We start from the raw sequence: 16270 nt of genomic DNA on the forward strand, positions 1-16270 counted from the left end.
TGAAAGGAACTTTCTGAACGCACGTCAGCCAGTTATGGGTTAATTAATTAATTAATTAATATGGATTAATCCGGAAAAATCACATCCCTGAAATATGTTTAGTAAAAGGTAAAACTTCCGAAATCTCGGTGTAAACAATGCGTGAAGTAGACGCGCGAGAGATCACTTCCGGCGTAAAGTCTGGAGACGGTTCAGTTCAGTTCAGTTGGACATCTGATTCAGATCAGTTCGACGGCTGTTAAAAAGAGGTAAAACTATATAAATACTGTTCGTTTTCTCACACAAACCGCTAGTTTCGTGTCTTAGGCCATCAATGTGTACTTACATTCAAGAGTCATTCAATCATGTTTAATTTTGACTTCTCTGTGCATGCTCTTTGAGGTGGACCACCTCTGCATCATATGACTGACAGACAACACCGGTTTGACCGAAAAATGTCAAAATTGAAAATACTGTGGAAACAAAGACACCTACATCTTGGATGCCCTTGAGGTAAGCTGATTTAAAATTAATTTCAAACTGAACTAACCCTTTAAAGGGATATTTCACCCAAAAATGAAACATTGTTTACTCACCCTCGAATAGTTCCAAACCTGTACGAATTTATTTCTTCTGCTGAACACAAAATAAGTTATTTTGAAGAATGCCATTAACCTGTTGCTGGGCCCCATGGACTTCCATAGTATGGAGAGAGAAAAAAAAAATAATGATGTAAGTCAATGGAGCCCATTAACACTTTGGTTAACAGCAATCTTCACAATATTTTTTGGGTGAAATATCCCTTTGGAGCAAGATTGGATTCAGTATGTCTTTGATTCAGTTTATCAGTATACATCTGGTTTGGTAAAGAGATGAAGACCAGTTATTAGAGTTAGCTTCCATTTCTGAGCTATTTCATGTGTTTTAAGGCCAAATGACATCTGTTTTGAGTCATTCTGACCTGACTGCAGATGGTCTGTGAGAGTTATCAATACAAATGGAAATGTTATTGTACAAAAAACATTTATTCAATCTCATGAACTTCAAGTAAATGCATCAAGTCTGACAGCAAACTATATACACAGTATAATATTAATAAAAAGAACATGTGGTAACTGAGGAAAAGAAAGCACTGAGAAAGGAGTTTCATGTGAAGGGTCTATCACTTCCCAATACAATAGATAAAATAAAGAGAGATAGGAGCAGAAGAATAAATTATTCAAAAAAAGGAAATGTGACATTTGTTGGGATTTTGGTGTATGATTGAATCTGCCAGACTTTGAGGTAACATCACTGATGGAATTGACTAGAAAAAGAGCCCGGTGACGGTGAGGCTTCACTGATTGGATAGGATTGAGGTACAGCACAACACTTGACTTACTGATCATCTCTCAAAACTCTGAGATAATCGCCTAGAGTAATCCATGACAATAAAACAGAGGAAAATCGAGTCAAATCACACAATCATAGTCTATCCCCTGAAAGCAAGCGCCTTTTGTCTACAAGCATGCATGCGTGAACGTGAGGGAGTTAGATGGGGTATTCATAAGCTGCTTCTAGTCTGATCTTTTCTAAGAGGCTTAATCTTTCACACTCCCTCCTACGGTTACATTCATCCGAGACCACCCAGTCTTATCGGTGTAGACGTCCAACATGTGTGTGGTCAGGGAAATTTATGTGCAGGCCACCTTGACATAGATTGATGTAGATTGTGTGCAGAAGAGTGCCGAGTGCAGTACAAAAATAGATTAAGACGGGAGCCATAAATTCTCTGATCAAAGAAAGGAAATTGGGGAGAAAGAGAAAAGTTACAGCTCAGGATAGAGGCACCAAATTATTAAGAACTTTTGATAGGCTTCTAAACATGAGAAATCACATTACATAAATGAGTGTCTCTTCCCATAGCAGTAATGCGGAAATAGGCTCCGGAGGAACAGTATGACGAACCACGAAAGATTTAATGACATGAGTCTTAAGAAGTGCATTCACTACTGAAATTCTGCTAGAGTCTGCTGGAGTCATTGCGTATTTTATAGGATGAGTTTAGAGGCTTTCTTTCACTGCTCTTGCGTGCCCCAGGAGATGTAGTCGGGACGCGTGGCGGCGCTGTACTCATCCACAAGCTGTTGAACCACCTCGCGAGAGTTATCTAGCTCGTCAAAGTTGTCCTTGAATATGTCCTCCTTCCTGAACTGCTCGAGGAAGGCCTCCCTCTTCCTCAGCTTATCATACTGACGACAGGTTCGCTCAAACAACTAGGAGTGAGGGAGAGGAGAACAGAGATTAGAAGGTCTGCCCACATTTTGAGCAATGAATTTCCATGACTTTTCCAGTTTTGTAGCCAATGGGAAAATGGCTTATAATGTTGAAATAGAATAGACAAACAAAGAAACTCACAATTGCCAAGTTGCATAGGCTTTCTATTATTAATATTAGTCTACTAGAAGCAACATTTTAGTTAAGGACTGCCTGTTTCACAAAGTCGGAATTTGATGGCACCGTAATCTTGCCCCATTAACCTACGAACTTCCCTCGTCACAAAAGATGCAGCTCGTTCTGATTAGGCTAAAGGTTCAGGCTGTTCTAAATCGCTATAAAATGATGCATCAGTTAAACACGTCACAATGAGTGTGTTTTATAGTAAAGCAGACAATAACTTTTGGTCGTAGCCGTAAAACAGCTGAAATTGTGTATTTAAAATGTATATACGTATGTCTTTTTGTCTAAAACGTGTACATTTCATGGATATCAATGAGTCAATTTTTTTTTGAATATGTTGGCCTATTTTACAATGCTCTGCCATCTGTATTTGCTCAGTAGCTTGTAGTAACTTGTAGGAGTGACAGGTTTGTATATGGTCCAACAAATATGTGAATGGGCCACATTATGTTTTTCTAGCTGGGGATAGTTTGTGCTACATCATCACCTCCTTTCATTACTTCATACTCTTTGGTGATTAGCTGGTGTTGGCTCTGCTGTACATGGATTTTTTTCAAACATTTTATAGCAACTGCACTCATGAACAGTCTAGCTGATGAATTACTTGAGAGTTGAGCATAATCAGAAATGCTTATATTTGCTAGAGAATTTTCCAGGCCTGGATATCACAAGTTATACATTTCCTGTCATTTCCTAGTTTTCCATACACATGGAAACCCTGTTCAGTGGTGTTTTGGGACTCTGAGAGAGGAACTATAGGAACTTCTCTGCTTGGCCCACAGTGAATGAACTGGGCTAGTTAAATGCGATCAAATTGTTGAGAGAGGTATGTACCAACTCGTCTTAGTTAAGGGAATAACATAGTTTAATATATATAAAAAAAACGGTGGAGTGTCCCTTTAAATCTTTAGCAAATCACAAAATATCAATTTTACAAAATGTAATATTTTGAGATTTGCAAGAGATTTAATAGCGTTATTAAACAGTGTCAGATAACTGTAAAAGTAAGGCCCTGTTTACACCTGGAATTAAGATTCATTTTGGTCGATCGGATCACGTATCAAGTAGACAAGGAAGAAACATTCACGTTAACACCTGGAGTTTTAATCCGTCTCTTTTGTCCAGTTTCAACCAATACTGTCCTGATTTCTTTGAGGGAAGGGTCTACACGCGGGTACATTTATGGGATTTTTCAGATCCTTCTGCTTTGTTTCTGCTCTGATAGCCACAAGAGCACAGTAAAGTGAACGAAGTGAATGCGTGTTGGAAATCTGGAATGGTGTGAAAACATCAGAACATTGTGCTTGGTGTGTTTTTCTGTCTTCAAACCAAACTAGGGTCTTCAGCCAAAAAGTTTAAATCCCATCTGGCTTTAAATCCCATCTGGCTATTTGGTTCCCCATAATGTTTACGCATTAGGACCGTCTTTTGTGGCTGTTCTAAAGCCTTTTCAACTACCTCTGGAAGTGGTTTGAATGTGGACAAGCTCAAATCTATTTAGACCCCATTTACACCTCTATTTAGTACCGTCCACTTGTGATCCGATCGACCATGACGAAAGAGTCCTCTTTCAAAAACATTGAAAAATCTTACTGATTCCAAACATGTAAACGGCAGCGTACATCCAAAAGATTCATTCTGATAAACTATTTTTTGAGTTCATAAATAAAGGTCAGGGCTTACCGAAGAGATGCTGGTGTGATTAGCCATCATAAGTCCACTAACACGGTGAGCTGAGGGCAGGTAGGGAGATCTGCGGGACAGTGCCACCTGGATACTAGCTGGACCCCATGGGATGAAATTAGCTAACTTCCTCTCCCTGATTCTCTGCAGACTCTTATGGACCTGCAAGGACACAAACATGAGGACATGCACAACTAAAGGCCAATTTATACTTCTGCGTCGAGGGTACGCCGTAGTGCACGCCGTTGGCTACGCACGTAGGCGACGCCGTGGTGAGCATTTATACTTCTGCGTTCAGGTCTTGGTTGCTCTGCAGTACTGCTCCGAAACGCTAGTTGGCGGCGGAGGGTTTTAATGTTCCACTGTGTTTAGATTCCTCACGGCTAGGTTACTACAAGCAATATCGACTGAAAGAGAGCTGATCATGTTGGAGTTGGAGCTTATTGAGGTGGAAAAACAGTTCACTTTAGTGAAATTACTAAAACTGAAAGGCAGAAATGACAGAAGACGTCGGAGGAGATGGTACGTGTGGAAATCATAGACAGTGGTGGAAATGCGTGAGAAGGTACGTACGGAAATGCGTAGGAGGAAATGCGATGCTACCAAGCCGACCAATCACCGATCTTGCGGTCCGCGTCGTCGCGACGTGTAGTTACATTTTTGAAGAGGTGCGCGTCAGGCGACGGCGAAGGGTACGCGGTATGGGACGCGTCTGTGCGTATGCTACGCCATCCCTACTGCGCGCACCCTACGCAGAAGTATAAATTAGCCTTAAGGCTCAGAATTTGCTGTGTTTATTGAGCAAGCGCACACCTGTGTGGGGTCCACCTCTCCCTGGATGATGTTGAGAATGGCAATGTAGCAATGAGTGGTCTGGCGGTCTCTACCAGTGGACACCATGACATTCTTAGGCTGCAGGAGTCTCCTCATCACATCAAGAACTGTAGTCTTCCTCACACTTGCCACCTAAAAAGAAGAGAGAAAAAAATTACAATATGATTTAAAGAGCCATTCCTTTAAGAAAAATATTAAAAACCAAGACAGTGAACACAAAGTCAAAAGAAATTAAATTAGATCTTAATAATGAAAAGGCCAGATCGACAAACAGAAAGAACAACAGATATAGATAAATGACAGACAGACATGGATAGATAGATGGAAAGAACGACAGACAGAATAATAGATGTATAGAATATGAAAGAGAGATTAGATAGTTCATGTAATTAAAAATGGGTCTTTAGCTTAGCAACATGCTAACATAAGACTAATTGAATCAACAGTGAGTTAAAAAGTGAGCTGCCAATGAAGAGAGTTTCAAATCAGTCACTTATGAGGCTCCATTTTGGTTTGGATGTTGCCTAAGAAGGGAATTGTATATATAGACTGCAGACAGAAGCTTACAGTACTAGACTTTAGAACAGCACTAAAAAGCTTATTTGCATTTCAGCAAAGGATCTTTATGCTTAGTCACATGTTTGAACAACTTACGGACTGATCGGTGGTCAGTGGTGTGTATCCAGTCATGAGGAAGTGGAGGCGGGGAGTGGGGATGAGTGATGCAATGAGACCAATCAGATCATTGTTCATATATCCAGGGTAACGGAGGGTTGTTGTGCTTGCTGACATTATGGTGGACACCTGTTAGAGAAGAGGAACACTTGTCTTTTGACAGTCTAGGGTGGATGGGTGACAACAAGAATGTGAAAAAAAAAAAAACAGTCAAGTTTTAATTTTATATTGTGTCTTCTTAATTATTTGGGTGTGCTAATGGTCCATTTGAAACCTGTTGTGCATGTAAAAGCAGCCAGTGTTTCAGAACACAACAGCCTGGACTGGTGAAACAGGTTTTCTTATAGCACCCTTCACAGAAATCTATGCACTGTTCTGTGAAGTTCACTATATGACACATTTCTTTAAGAGGCGATAAAGACAGTGATGGATGAGTCGACAAACTGAACTATTCACCATGGTATAGATGAGCTCTGAACGGGATGTCACTGGTTATTTATGACCTCTTTATTAGAATGTGACATGACAGCATGTCAGGCTGCTGATTACAACTTACAGAATAGGCAACTCCCCATGTTGCTTCCTCCTGAAACTGAGCAGTTTCAAATTTTGTGGTTTAGTAATTCACTTTCTTGACAGCTACGTATATATATTTTCCAGACTCATGCTTTCATTTATCTCGTTACTTAAAAATGCATGTCTTATCGTATGAGAGCTGCCAGCGCCTAACTGTGATAAATATATGAGCAGTGACTCTACTGTCCCAAAGTGAACCACACCTCTGTTGCAGGGAAGGGCTTTACAATGAAAATGACACTAATATTTAATTGAAAGATGGCATCATGTTGGGGACGGTTTATTTAATTGCCAAATGTGTCATGTTGGGGACGGTTTAAAAATGTTTAGGATCAATGTCAGTGAGTGAGTTCATCAATAATGCTCAAAGGGGTCATTTGATGCTTTTTAATGTTTTCCTTTTCCCTTAGTGTGTTACGTATCTGTTTGTGCATGTACACGGTCTGGAAAGTTACGAGTTATCCTCTAGATTTCCCCTAATGTTATATTCTAAGAGGGTTTGACATAGAACAGAGGAGGATAATAGCGTTGTCATGGAGTTAATAGTGATAGAAATAATCAGTGGTTGTGTCCTCCTAAAAGAACTCACCAGTTGGTTGATCTGAGAGAACGAGGGGTTCTGAATGTGCAGCCGGTCTGTGGCGATTCTGTTCAAAGCCGTGTTGTCCAGCACTACCTGAAAGAGACATGGAGAGAGAATGAAAAGATAACTATGTTAGGACTGTGTGTTAGAGGTGTTCTCGGCGTTGTTATGGAATTAGTTAGTATGTATTCGTTTTAAACATTAAAATATTGTTAAACGCTAAAAACAAATAAAGAAACTATTTGACATTTGTTAGAAAAGATCTGGTCTTCTTGGGTTTACATTTATTTTAAATTACCCGAGACCCAAGTGGAGCCGGGAGGACCTACTACTGTGCTATTACTGGATTTGAATCGAAGTAGCAAACAGGATGCAAAATTGTAATTCAAACTAGAAAATGGAGAATCTTGAAAACAACTCAACAGGAAGGGCATGACACTAACAACGGTGTGTTGCCAGAAAACACACAAACAAAAGTATGCCTTACAAACACTGCAAGTGTCTTTAAATTAAGGAAGTGGAATCAAAATGAAAGAAATTCATATAACTGCTTTAAGAGTTTAATTCAGAATTGCAATCTCACTTGCAGTCAGTGTAGAACAATGTCAATATAATTTTTATTAATAGTATTTAATATCAATATTTTTATATGATCAAAACCCGTAAGACTTTTGTTGATCATCAGAACAAACATGATGATCTTTTTAATGAAATCTGAGTTTTCTCTGTAGACAAATACACAACTACCACTTTCAAGCCCCAGAAAGATACTAAAGATATCCAAAAATGCGACTCCATGGTTTAACCATTTGTTTGCAAATGTTTTTTTTATTATACCACTTTATGTGCAAAATATAAATCTCAGACACAGGTTCAGAAGACGCATGCGTGTTGACGCAAGAGCAGACGTTGATGCGTGAATGCGGATCGGAGATTAATATTTTCATTTTGGGGTGAACTGACGCTTTAAGTGTTTTTTTGTTTTTTTTAGCAAAACTTTATGAGTACTACTGTAATTTAACTTTCAGTAGTTTAAATTTCAGCTAATGAACAAAGCAAACCGGTTCTTAAAATAAATTTTGTCCCTAATTAGTATTCCATTTACACGATACTTACGCAATATTTTTTTGTACAGAAAGGATCACTGCATATTTTGTACAACTAGAGGATGTTTCCTCTAAAAGAGTAAAAGGGATAGTTCCCTTTATGACCTTTACAACATTTTTGAGGCCAAAATGTTTTAGTGAAATGGATTTCCAAAAAAGGGACAGAAATCTCACCAGGTGAGTAAAAATGTCTAATGTCTTAAATTGCAATTTAAAGTTGACCAAAAGGCTTATGGGTTTGGCAGTGAATAAATTTTGTCATCAAAATAATTTCATTTTGGGGTGAACTATCCTTTTAATTAAAAGTGAAGCTGGCATTATAAACGTATCAGACTTGGAGTCAAGTCTAGATTTGCATTCTCATCAAAGAAAGACAGAAAGTCATCTACCTCTATTAACCTTCTCATCTTTTGTGCTGACTCTCTGCTCTGACGTTATTATATAAGTCAGAGAAGAGAATGAAGCTAACAGACAGCTGCAAGAAATATAATATGCATAAAACAGATCTTACCCTTTACTAATGACATCTGCTCCACTAAAGCTAAATCTATTCTGAAGCACAGCCCTTACACGTGAATATTTGCTGGTGATATGAATAATGATGTATTTTGCTGGGGTGATCAAACCTATCAATTCCTATAAAACTCAAATAAGGATATACGTAATTATTGGCCCGTCAGATATTTATTCGACAAACAACACATCCTGTTGACAATCATGTGCTGATGGTTATCAGTCAGAAACCACCAGTTTTTGACACATCTATAAACTTCCATTCCACATGTACAGATAACACAGCACTCTGCATGGTTTATGGAATGAACTCAGTAGCTTGGTCCATGTTAATAAGGAGGAAATGGAAGGAGATGTGGACAATCACATAAGACTATATTCTCCACCTGCTGGTGTTTGGGGAATGAAAGCAGGAGAGAAAGAAAGAAGGTCTTTTTGGGGAGGTGGATTGTGAGGAAATGTGCAGTTAGAGTAGCAGGCTGTATATGAGAAGGGCTCTGTTTCAAATAGAAACACATTCATTTAAGATCTACAACCTAGGAGGGAGAGAGAGAGAGTGTTTGTAACACCTCCCAAACTCTAGGCCAGCTGAAAAGGTTAGCAGACAGTGTGTGTATGTCTGCACTTGTGTTGTTCAGTCACTCACCACACAATCGGCATTCTGGGTCAGTCTCTTTAATGTCAGAAGAGAATTATATGGCTGTACGACAACATCACTCATCTCATCCTGGTTAGGAAAGACAGAGTAGGTCTGAACTAGTTTTTTAGGATACCTAAAAAAAAAGAAGAAGAAAATAGCTGAAAGTTTAAGGCACAAGAACACGTGGCCTTGAGGTTGCACACGCAATGGTATTAAACACATCCCTAAAGAGAGGTAATTACACCCAGTGATGTCTGCTGCCTGCATCTCCCTCTAATTACACTGACTGCCACCCAAACGCTTCAGGGCTGCGAGTCTAGACGAACAATGCAACGGGTGTGGATTTACACTTCAGGAGAGGGAGTGTAGACTGCAAAAATCACTCAGAGCAGGGGGATACAAAGTCCTCTTGAGAACTATATCAATGTTTTTTCTCACCTGTCGTTCAGTCGTTCCAGTAGGTAAGATCCCAGACCAGATCCTGTTCCCCCGGCAATAGAGTGACAAAGCACAAAGCCCTAGAAAAAAACACACAAAACAGAATGCTAAAAATATACAGAAAATACATGTATAGTATCTCACAAAAGTGAGTGCACCCCTTACATTTTATTATATCTACTCAAGGGACAATACTATAGAAATGAAACTTGGATATATTTTAGAGTAGTCAATGTGCTGCTTGAATAGACCTTATGTAGCCCCGCCCCTTTTCAGCGCTGCGCTCGTTGTCTTTTGACTTCCGGTCTGTATTTTCACAGCGATCTTGCATAGGTATGAATGAACTGCTCGTAAAAAATTTCCCGGTCGAAATTTGTTGAGACATTTGCTTTACAATGTTTATGATAACTTTTGTTAACTCTACAATAAGTAAATCCACTTTACCAGCTAATTACTCCCCGACAGCGATACCATAGAAATATAAAGAGCGACCGCAAAACCGGAAGTTCAAAGACAATATTCTAAACATGACGGCGCCCGCGTTTCTTTGGTGCATAAGGTCTATAGCAGTATATATTTACTGTCCTCAACATAGATTAAATAGCCATACATACAGCCATTGTCAAAATAGCTGGCAACAAAAATTGAGTACACCCTAAGTGATAATAGCTGTACGTCTTTTAACTATGCAAAGCCACAAGTCCTATTCACCATTTTCATGTTTTTGACGGTTGACAGGACCATACAAATTGTTGCATCTTGTATTAGTGGAGTTAAAATTTGTGCTTTGAGTACAATTCTCTCATGCTGACCACTGGATGTTTAACATGGCAAATAACTCTCTATGGATTTAAGAATTAGAATAGTTGCTCTCCACAAAGTCGACCTATGCTGTAAGAAGATTGGTAACACCCTGAAACGCCGTGTGTCCACCAAAGCCTTTTTCCACACGCCTGGCGTATGTTTTCAATTTTTTTCAATGGGAGTGTCGCGTTATGCCATAAGCGTAACAAGGCCCTGAACATTTTTTTTCACGCTGAAGCGCCGGGCGCCCAGCGTTTTTTACTGGTCACTAAGAGTTGAAAAAATGTTCAACTTTGGATAAAACGCAGCGCTCATCACTGTCACTTTTTACCCACCTGTCCAATCACAGTGGAGGAGGGGCGGGATTAAACCACAGTGACCAACTGTCACAACATTCTTTCTGTACAACGACATCAACCAACAGAGCTAACCGAACAAATGGATGAAAAATACATTTTTAGCATTAAACAAATTATCTGCGAAATCACAAACGTGCATGCAACTAACTGACTTTTAACATCATTCTCCAAACCACTCCCTAACCTCCACTTACATTCAAGTTACACACACGCACACACCAGTAATTGTGGGTAATAAAGTGAACGACACAGATTACGCAGGGAGGCTCGAGTCTGTTGTTTTAATGGGTGGAACATCTGTATCTTGTATATTAAGAGTGCAAAATAAGGCATAACATTAGCACTTTTGTTTAAATCTCTATAACTTTGACATACACATTTATATATATATATATATATATATATACACACACACACACAAATATAGATTTATGTATACATAGTAATATGTGATATAGCAATCTAAACGAGAGTAGACAGAGCACTGTAAAAAGGGGTAGAGGAGAGAAAAAAAAAGGGATGGAAAGTACGTCAAATGGTACGTCACTTTACCATCTGGAGATCATCAGAAAGCGTTTTACTTTGTTTAAAAATATAATCCGTTTAAAAGACCAAATATTCCCAAAGTCAGAGAGAAAAAAAAAATAGTATTAATGAATGACAGACCCATTCATAATACATTCTTACTTTCAACATTTACTTTAAGCTACTTTTTTGCGGCATTTATTTCTACACCAACTACATTTGAAATTGTATGTTAAATCGCCCCAATCTCCAGTTAGCGAAGTGTACAGTAAATGAGTCATACCTCAAGACTGTCACTGCCATCTGCCTCCCTGTCAATGATGTCAAAGATGTCCTCATGGATTTTTTCTCCCTGAAATGAACAAATATGTTGACAACATTTCAATTTTAAGACAAAACCTAAAAAAGTTGTCAAACATGACAGTTTTACTGTTTTAGCTTGTCCAGTATTCATGGGTAGTTGATATCATTTTGAATTATTAGCCAGTATTAGTACTCATTTAAAAATTAATTTGTCACACTATGTCAGGGGTGTCCAAACTCGGTCCTGGAAGGCCACTGTCCTGCAGAGTTTAGCTCCAACTTGGACAGTGGCCCTCAAGGAGCAGGACTGGACACCACTACACAATGTGAACAGCAAATAATATGGTTAAACATCGTGAAATAGAAATGATAACCAGTTAAAGAACCGAAAATATAACATAAGTTTAATCTAAAATCTTGATAAATAAAATAAATAATCTCATGTCTAACATGACTGTACCTGAGAGAAGCCACTGGCCCAGTTGTTACCAGCTCCACCGCCATGCTCCGACAGGTAGATGTTCTCCGGGTTGTATAGGTTGGCGTAGGGGGAGTTCAGGATGGTGTGGATGACACGGGGCTCCAGGTCCAACAGCACAGCACGAGGAATGTAGTGCTCATCATCTGCCTGAAACAATAGAAAAAAAGGAGCATTTTCCATGTGCTTCTCCATACTCAATCCAAGGAAATGACGGTGCACAATTTAAGAAATGAGAAGCAGCTCAGGTCTACTCAAGATGCCTGTGCAGTTTAGGCCTGCAAAAGAACCTTATAATGTGTGATACCAGTAGTAAACTGACTACTGCCGATATTTTTGTATCTTTTATTATCAGCATCAACCAAAAATGTATCTAGCCGATAAATGTCAGAAACCTTTATTTTGACCGTGCAGAGAAAGCGAGCTATTTATTCATTGGAACAGTGAACTCTTTCTTATTGGAACACTTTATTAAATGGTAAAGCGATTTGCTGGCATAAAGTTTGGTTGTTACCACAGAGGGTTTACATTACAAATAAGGTTTATAGATTTTCCCCAGATAATCATTATGTACAATTTTTTTTTGAAAGAATATGTACATTTAACCTGCACATTTATTTTGGCATTGTACTTGTTCTGTTATATTGTTGGTGTAAGACACAGAAATGAATTAATCAAAATATTCAGTGTTTAAGACCCGTCTCTCTCTTTCCATTTTTTCTTCGGTTTCACATATTATCCTGAAATTAATGAAAAATGCTTTTATTTAATCACTCTTTTGAATATATATATATATACATATATATATACACACTTTCTCATATAATGTCATCATTCATCAAATTCTCAATTTATATTTTTTAAACAAGTCTTAATAAAGTAATAAATAAACAAATCTGTAATAAATATCTTATTCCACCAGCCACACAAACTTTAGTGAATTCAGCTCAAAGTGTGCATTTGTACCCTGTATAAAAATGTTTTTTACATTTTCTTTAACACTATATTAGGATTTCAAAATCAAGATGGTATCTATTCTAAAGTAAAAATCTGTTTATTTTACAGGTTAATTTTACATTACATTCAGTTTTTTTTTTCATATTGAATGATTTTCAAGTTATTTGTTTCTAATTTAATAAAAAAATATGTAAAAATAAATATAATTGTAATTGCAGCTTTTGTTATTTTCTATATACCTTTAGCATCACCATCCACAATGGCAATAATAGAGGAAATTACTATAATACTGCGACTGACAGAATCTGTGAATCAGTGACAATTCACATCAGAAGAGCTGTAACATCAAAAGCCTTTTATTAAAATGCCCCCGCAGTTTCACTTAAATACCTCATTTAGGTCTTTAATTAGAATAATCTCTTAATCTGACAAGTGATCTTAATCTGACAAATAATCTGAACTAGCAGCTGTGCCATTTATTTCAAATTAGTTGTTAAGATGTTGAAAACTAAAGGCCTCCACATAAAAACTGCAAAGAAACAATGTTGACATAATGACAACTGAAAACGTTGGAACATGGTTCCATCTGGTGGTAAATTATGTGAACTCCTCACTAAGAATGTTGAAGGGATATCACCCAAAAATGGAAATAGGGCACATCAACCGTACCGACATTCCTCAAAATATCTTCTTTTGTGTTCAGCAGAAGAGAGAAATTCATACAGGTTTGGAAAAACTTTAGGGGGAGTAATTAATGACAATTTTCATTTTTGGGGGAAATATCTCTTTACATACCTATATTTTATTATTTTTTATATTATTTTAGTCATTACTTGGCACATTATTTTAATACTCATTTATTGTTGTTTATTATTATATAAATACATATATTTATTATTTAATATTGTATATTTGTTTTTAATTGTTACTTGTTTTGTATGTAATGCTTCTGCAATGTAAACACAACCTTGCCAATAAAATAAAAATTGTTCACACTAGCCATAATGGCCCATCCAGAAGCCAATGTTAACGGGATAGTTCACTTTGAAGATGTAGGTGTCTTTTTGTTTCCACAGTATTTTCAATTTTGATATTTTTAGGTAAAACCGTTGTTGTCTGTCAGTCATATAATGGAGGTTTATGGGGTCCACCCTGGGTTCACCTCAAAGAGCATGCACAGAGAAGTCAAAATTAAACATGATTGAATGACTTGTAAATGTAAGTACACATTGATGGCCTAAGACACGAAACGAGTGGTTTGTTTAAGAAAACAAACAGTAATTATATCGTTTTTACCTCTTGTAATCACAGCCATGTCCAACTGATCAGAAGGCATGGGCGCTTCGGTCTGCACATGCGCTGGAAGTGATCGCTTGCACGTGTACGTCACTCATTGTTTAGAGAGATTTCGGAAGTGTTATCCTTCAATGTGAAGATCTAAACATATTTTGATATACAGGAAATTGCAATGGAAGACGATTTTGATATATCAACAGACAACATTGATTTTTTTTCCGCAAACGCACAAGAGATCACTTCCGGCACTTTCCGTCGCTTGCGCAGACCGAAGTGCCCGTGCCTTCAGATCACTTGGACATGGCTGTGATAACAAGAGGTAAAAACGATATAAATACTGTTCGTTTTCTCACACAAACTGCTTGTTTCATGTCTTAGGCCATCAATGTGAACTTACATTTACGAGTCATTAAATCATGTTTAATTTGGACTTCTCTGTGCATGCTCTTTGAGGTGAACCCAGGGTGGACCCCATAAACCTCCATTATATGACTGACAGACAAGAACGGTTTGACCTAAAAAATATGAAAATACTGTGGAAACAAAGACACCTACATCTTGGATGCCCTTGAGGTAAGCTAAAACATGTCAAAAATTAATTTCAAAGTAAACTATCCCTTTAAGGTCACAATCAGTATGTTGGTTAATGCCATGATCATACTGCAAGTGTGTAAATAGCAACTCCATGATTTATATATAATAATAAATAAGATTTAGGATATGATGTGGTTGTGGCTGGCAGATTGGCATGCTCTGAATGCATCATCAGCCTGTATTTGTGTAACTTACCTGATAGAAAAAGACATCTTTCCGGTCAGTGCCCTCAGTTGCGAACTCCTCCACGATGCCCTCTGGGCTGATGCCATGCTCAGCACAAAGCTGCTTCCAAAACTCAAAACCAACTGCACAGAGACAATAAAGACACGATTCAATTCAGTCCTTTAATGCAGGGTTGCTTAAGAGCACTCGTATTAATATTAATAATGCAATGGCTATTGTATAACATCTTTGTTAGAAGTAACAGCAAAACTTGCTTCATTTGCTGACCAAGTCTGACTCCTCTGATTGCATGGAACTCCATCTTTCTCAGAGTAAAATGAAACACGATGTAAGTTTCTCTAGCTAAAACTATCAAACATGACGGTAAATAATAAAAAGCAAAATAAAAAGTTTCGAATCATGTGCATAGGAAAACACATTAGCTGGCCAGGTTAGTTAAGTTACACTAAAATTGTATAGTTATGTTATCTCCAAATGACAACATGAAATATTTATCAGTATTGATTAGCAAACAAAAACAAAGAGAAGTCATTAATTAAAGAGTTCTTGGTTTCTCGCAAATGGATATATCATATAAAGCCCCTGGTCATATTAAATGTATTTATTAAATGTGTCATTGTAAAGCTGCCCAGACTGATAACGTTAACGTTAGCTAGCTAGCTAACTGTTTATGTAGAGAAGATGGCAATCTTATTAGCAAACAGAACGTAATAAAGCGAATGTCTCACTCTGGTTCCCGCACTGCCCGAGCTGCAGGGTGATGATTTCTCGAGGCATGCTATCCTGTTATTTCAGCTGTATAATTACTTAAGGAGAGAGATGTGCTGCTGTCAGTCAATCACAATCCCTATACGCCGTGTTCCCGCTCCAACAGCAACGGCCTAACGGAGGAGCAGTGCGCATGCGCAGACTCCGCCCACGCTACGCGTCAGTAAGGCCAGCAAACGTGAATGGTTCAATATTTGTTAAAATGTATCAACAGAACTCTTTTATCTGGATTTCATCTGGAAAAATAAACCTCACAAATTAAAAAGAGAAGTACTCTCCAATTCCAGAGGTGAAGGTGGCCTTGACTTTTTGGACTTTGCCGATACTATAAACACCTTTAAAGTAAACTGGCTGAAAAGATGCCTTGCGAACCCAGTATCGTTATGGTTTTTCATTCCTAATAATATCTTTAACAAACTTGGTGGCCTATCTTTCCTATTAAAGTGTAACTTTTTGCCTGGTAAGTTACCCATTTCCTTATCTAACTTTCATCAACAATGCCTTCTCTCATGGAAATTGTGTTTTGTCCATAGC

General features: G+C 38.0%; 1 protein-coding gene across 1 annotated transcript; it reads right to left on the bottom strand.

Moving 5' to 3' along the window:
• Positions 1–1884: 1884 nt before the first annotated feature.
• Positions 1885–15863, bottom strand: tubg1 (tubulin, gamma 1). The gene is made up of 11 exons (XM_039687032.2): positions 15697–15863; positions 14978–15090; positions 11918–12085; positions 11438–11506; positions 9467–9546; positions 9035–9161; positions 6776–6862; positions 5590–5739; positions 4915–5067; positions 4102–4263; positions 1885–2234 (listed from the first exon to the last, which is right to left on the bottom strand). Exons 1-11 carry the CDS (start codon positions 15743–15745, stop codon positions 2037–2039), a joined length of 1356 nt encoding a protein of 451 aa, XP_039542966.1. The 5' UTR covers positions 15746–15863; the 3' UTR covers positions 1885–2036.
• Positions 15864–16270: the final 407 nt, after the last annotated feature.

This window comes from Pimephales promelas, chromosome 3 (genome assembly GCF_988280905.1).
Source record: "Pimephales promelas chromosome 3, fPimPro1.hap1.1, whole genome shotgun sequence".
Classification (NCBI taxonomy): domain Eukaryota; kingdom Metazoa; phylum Chordata; class Actinopteri; order Cypriniformes; family Leuciscidae; genus Pimephales; species Pimephales promelas.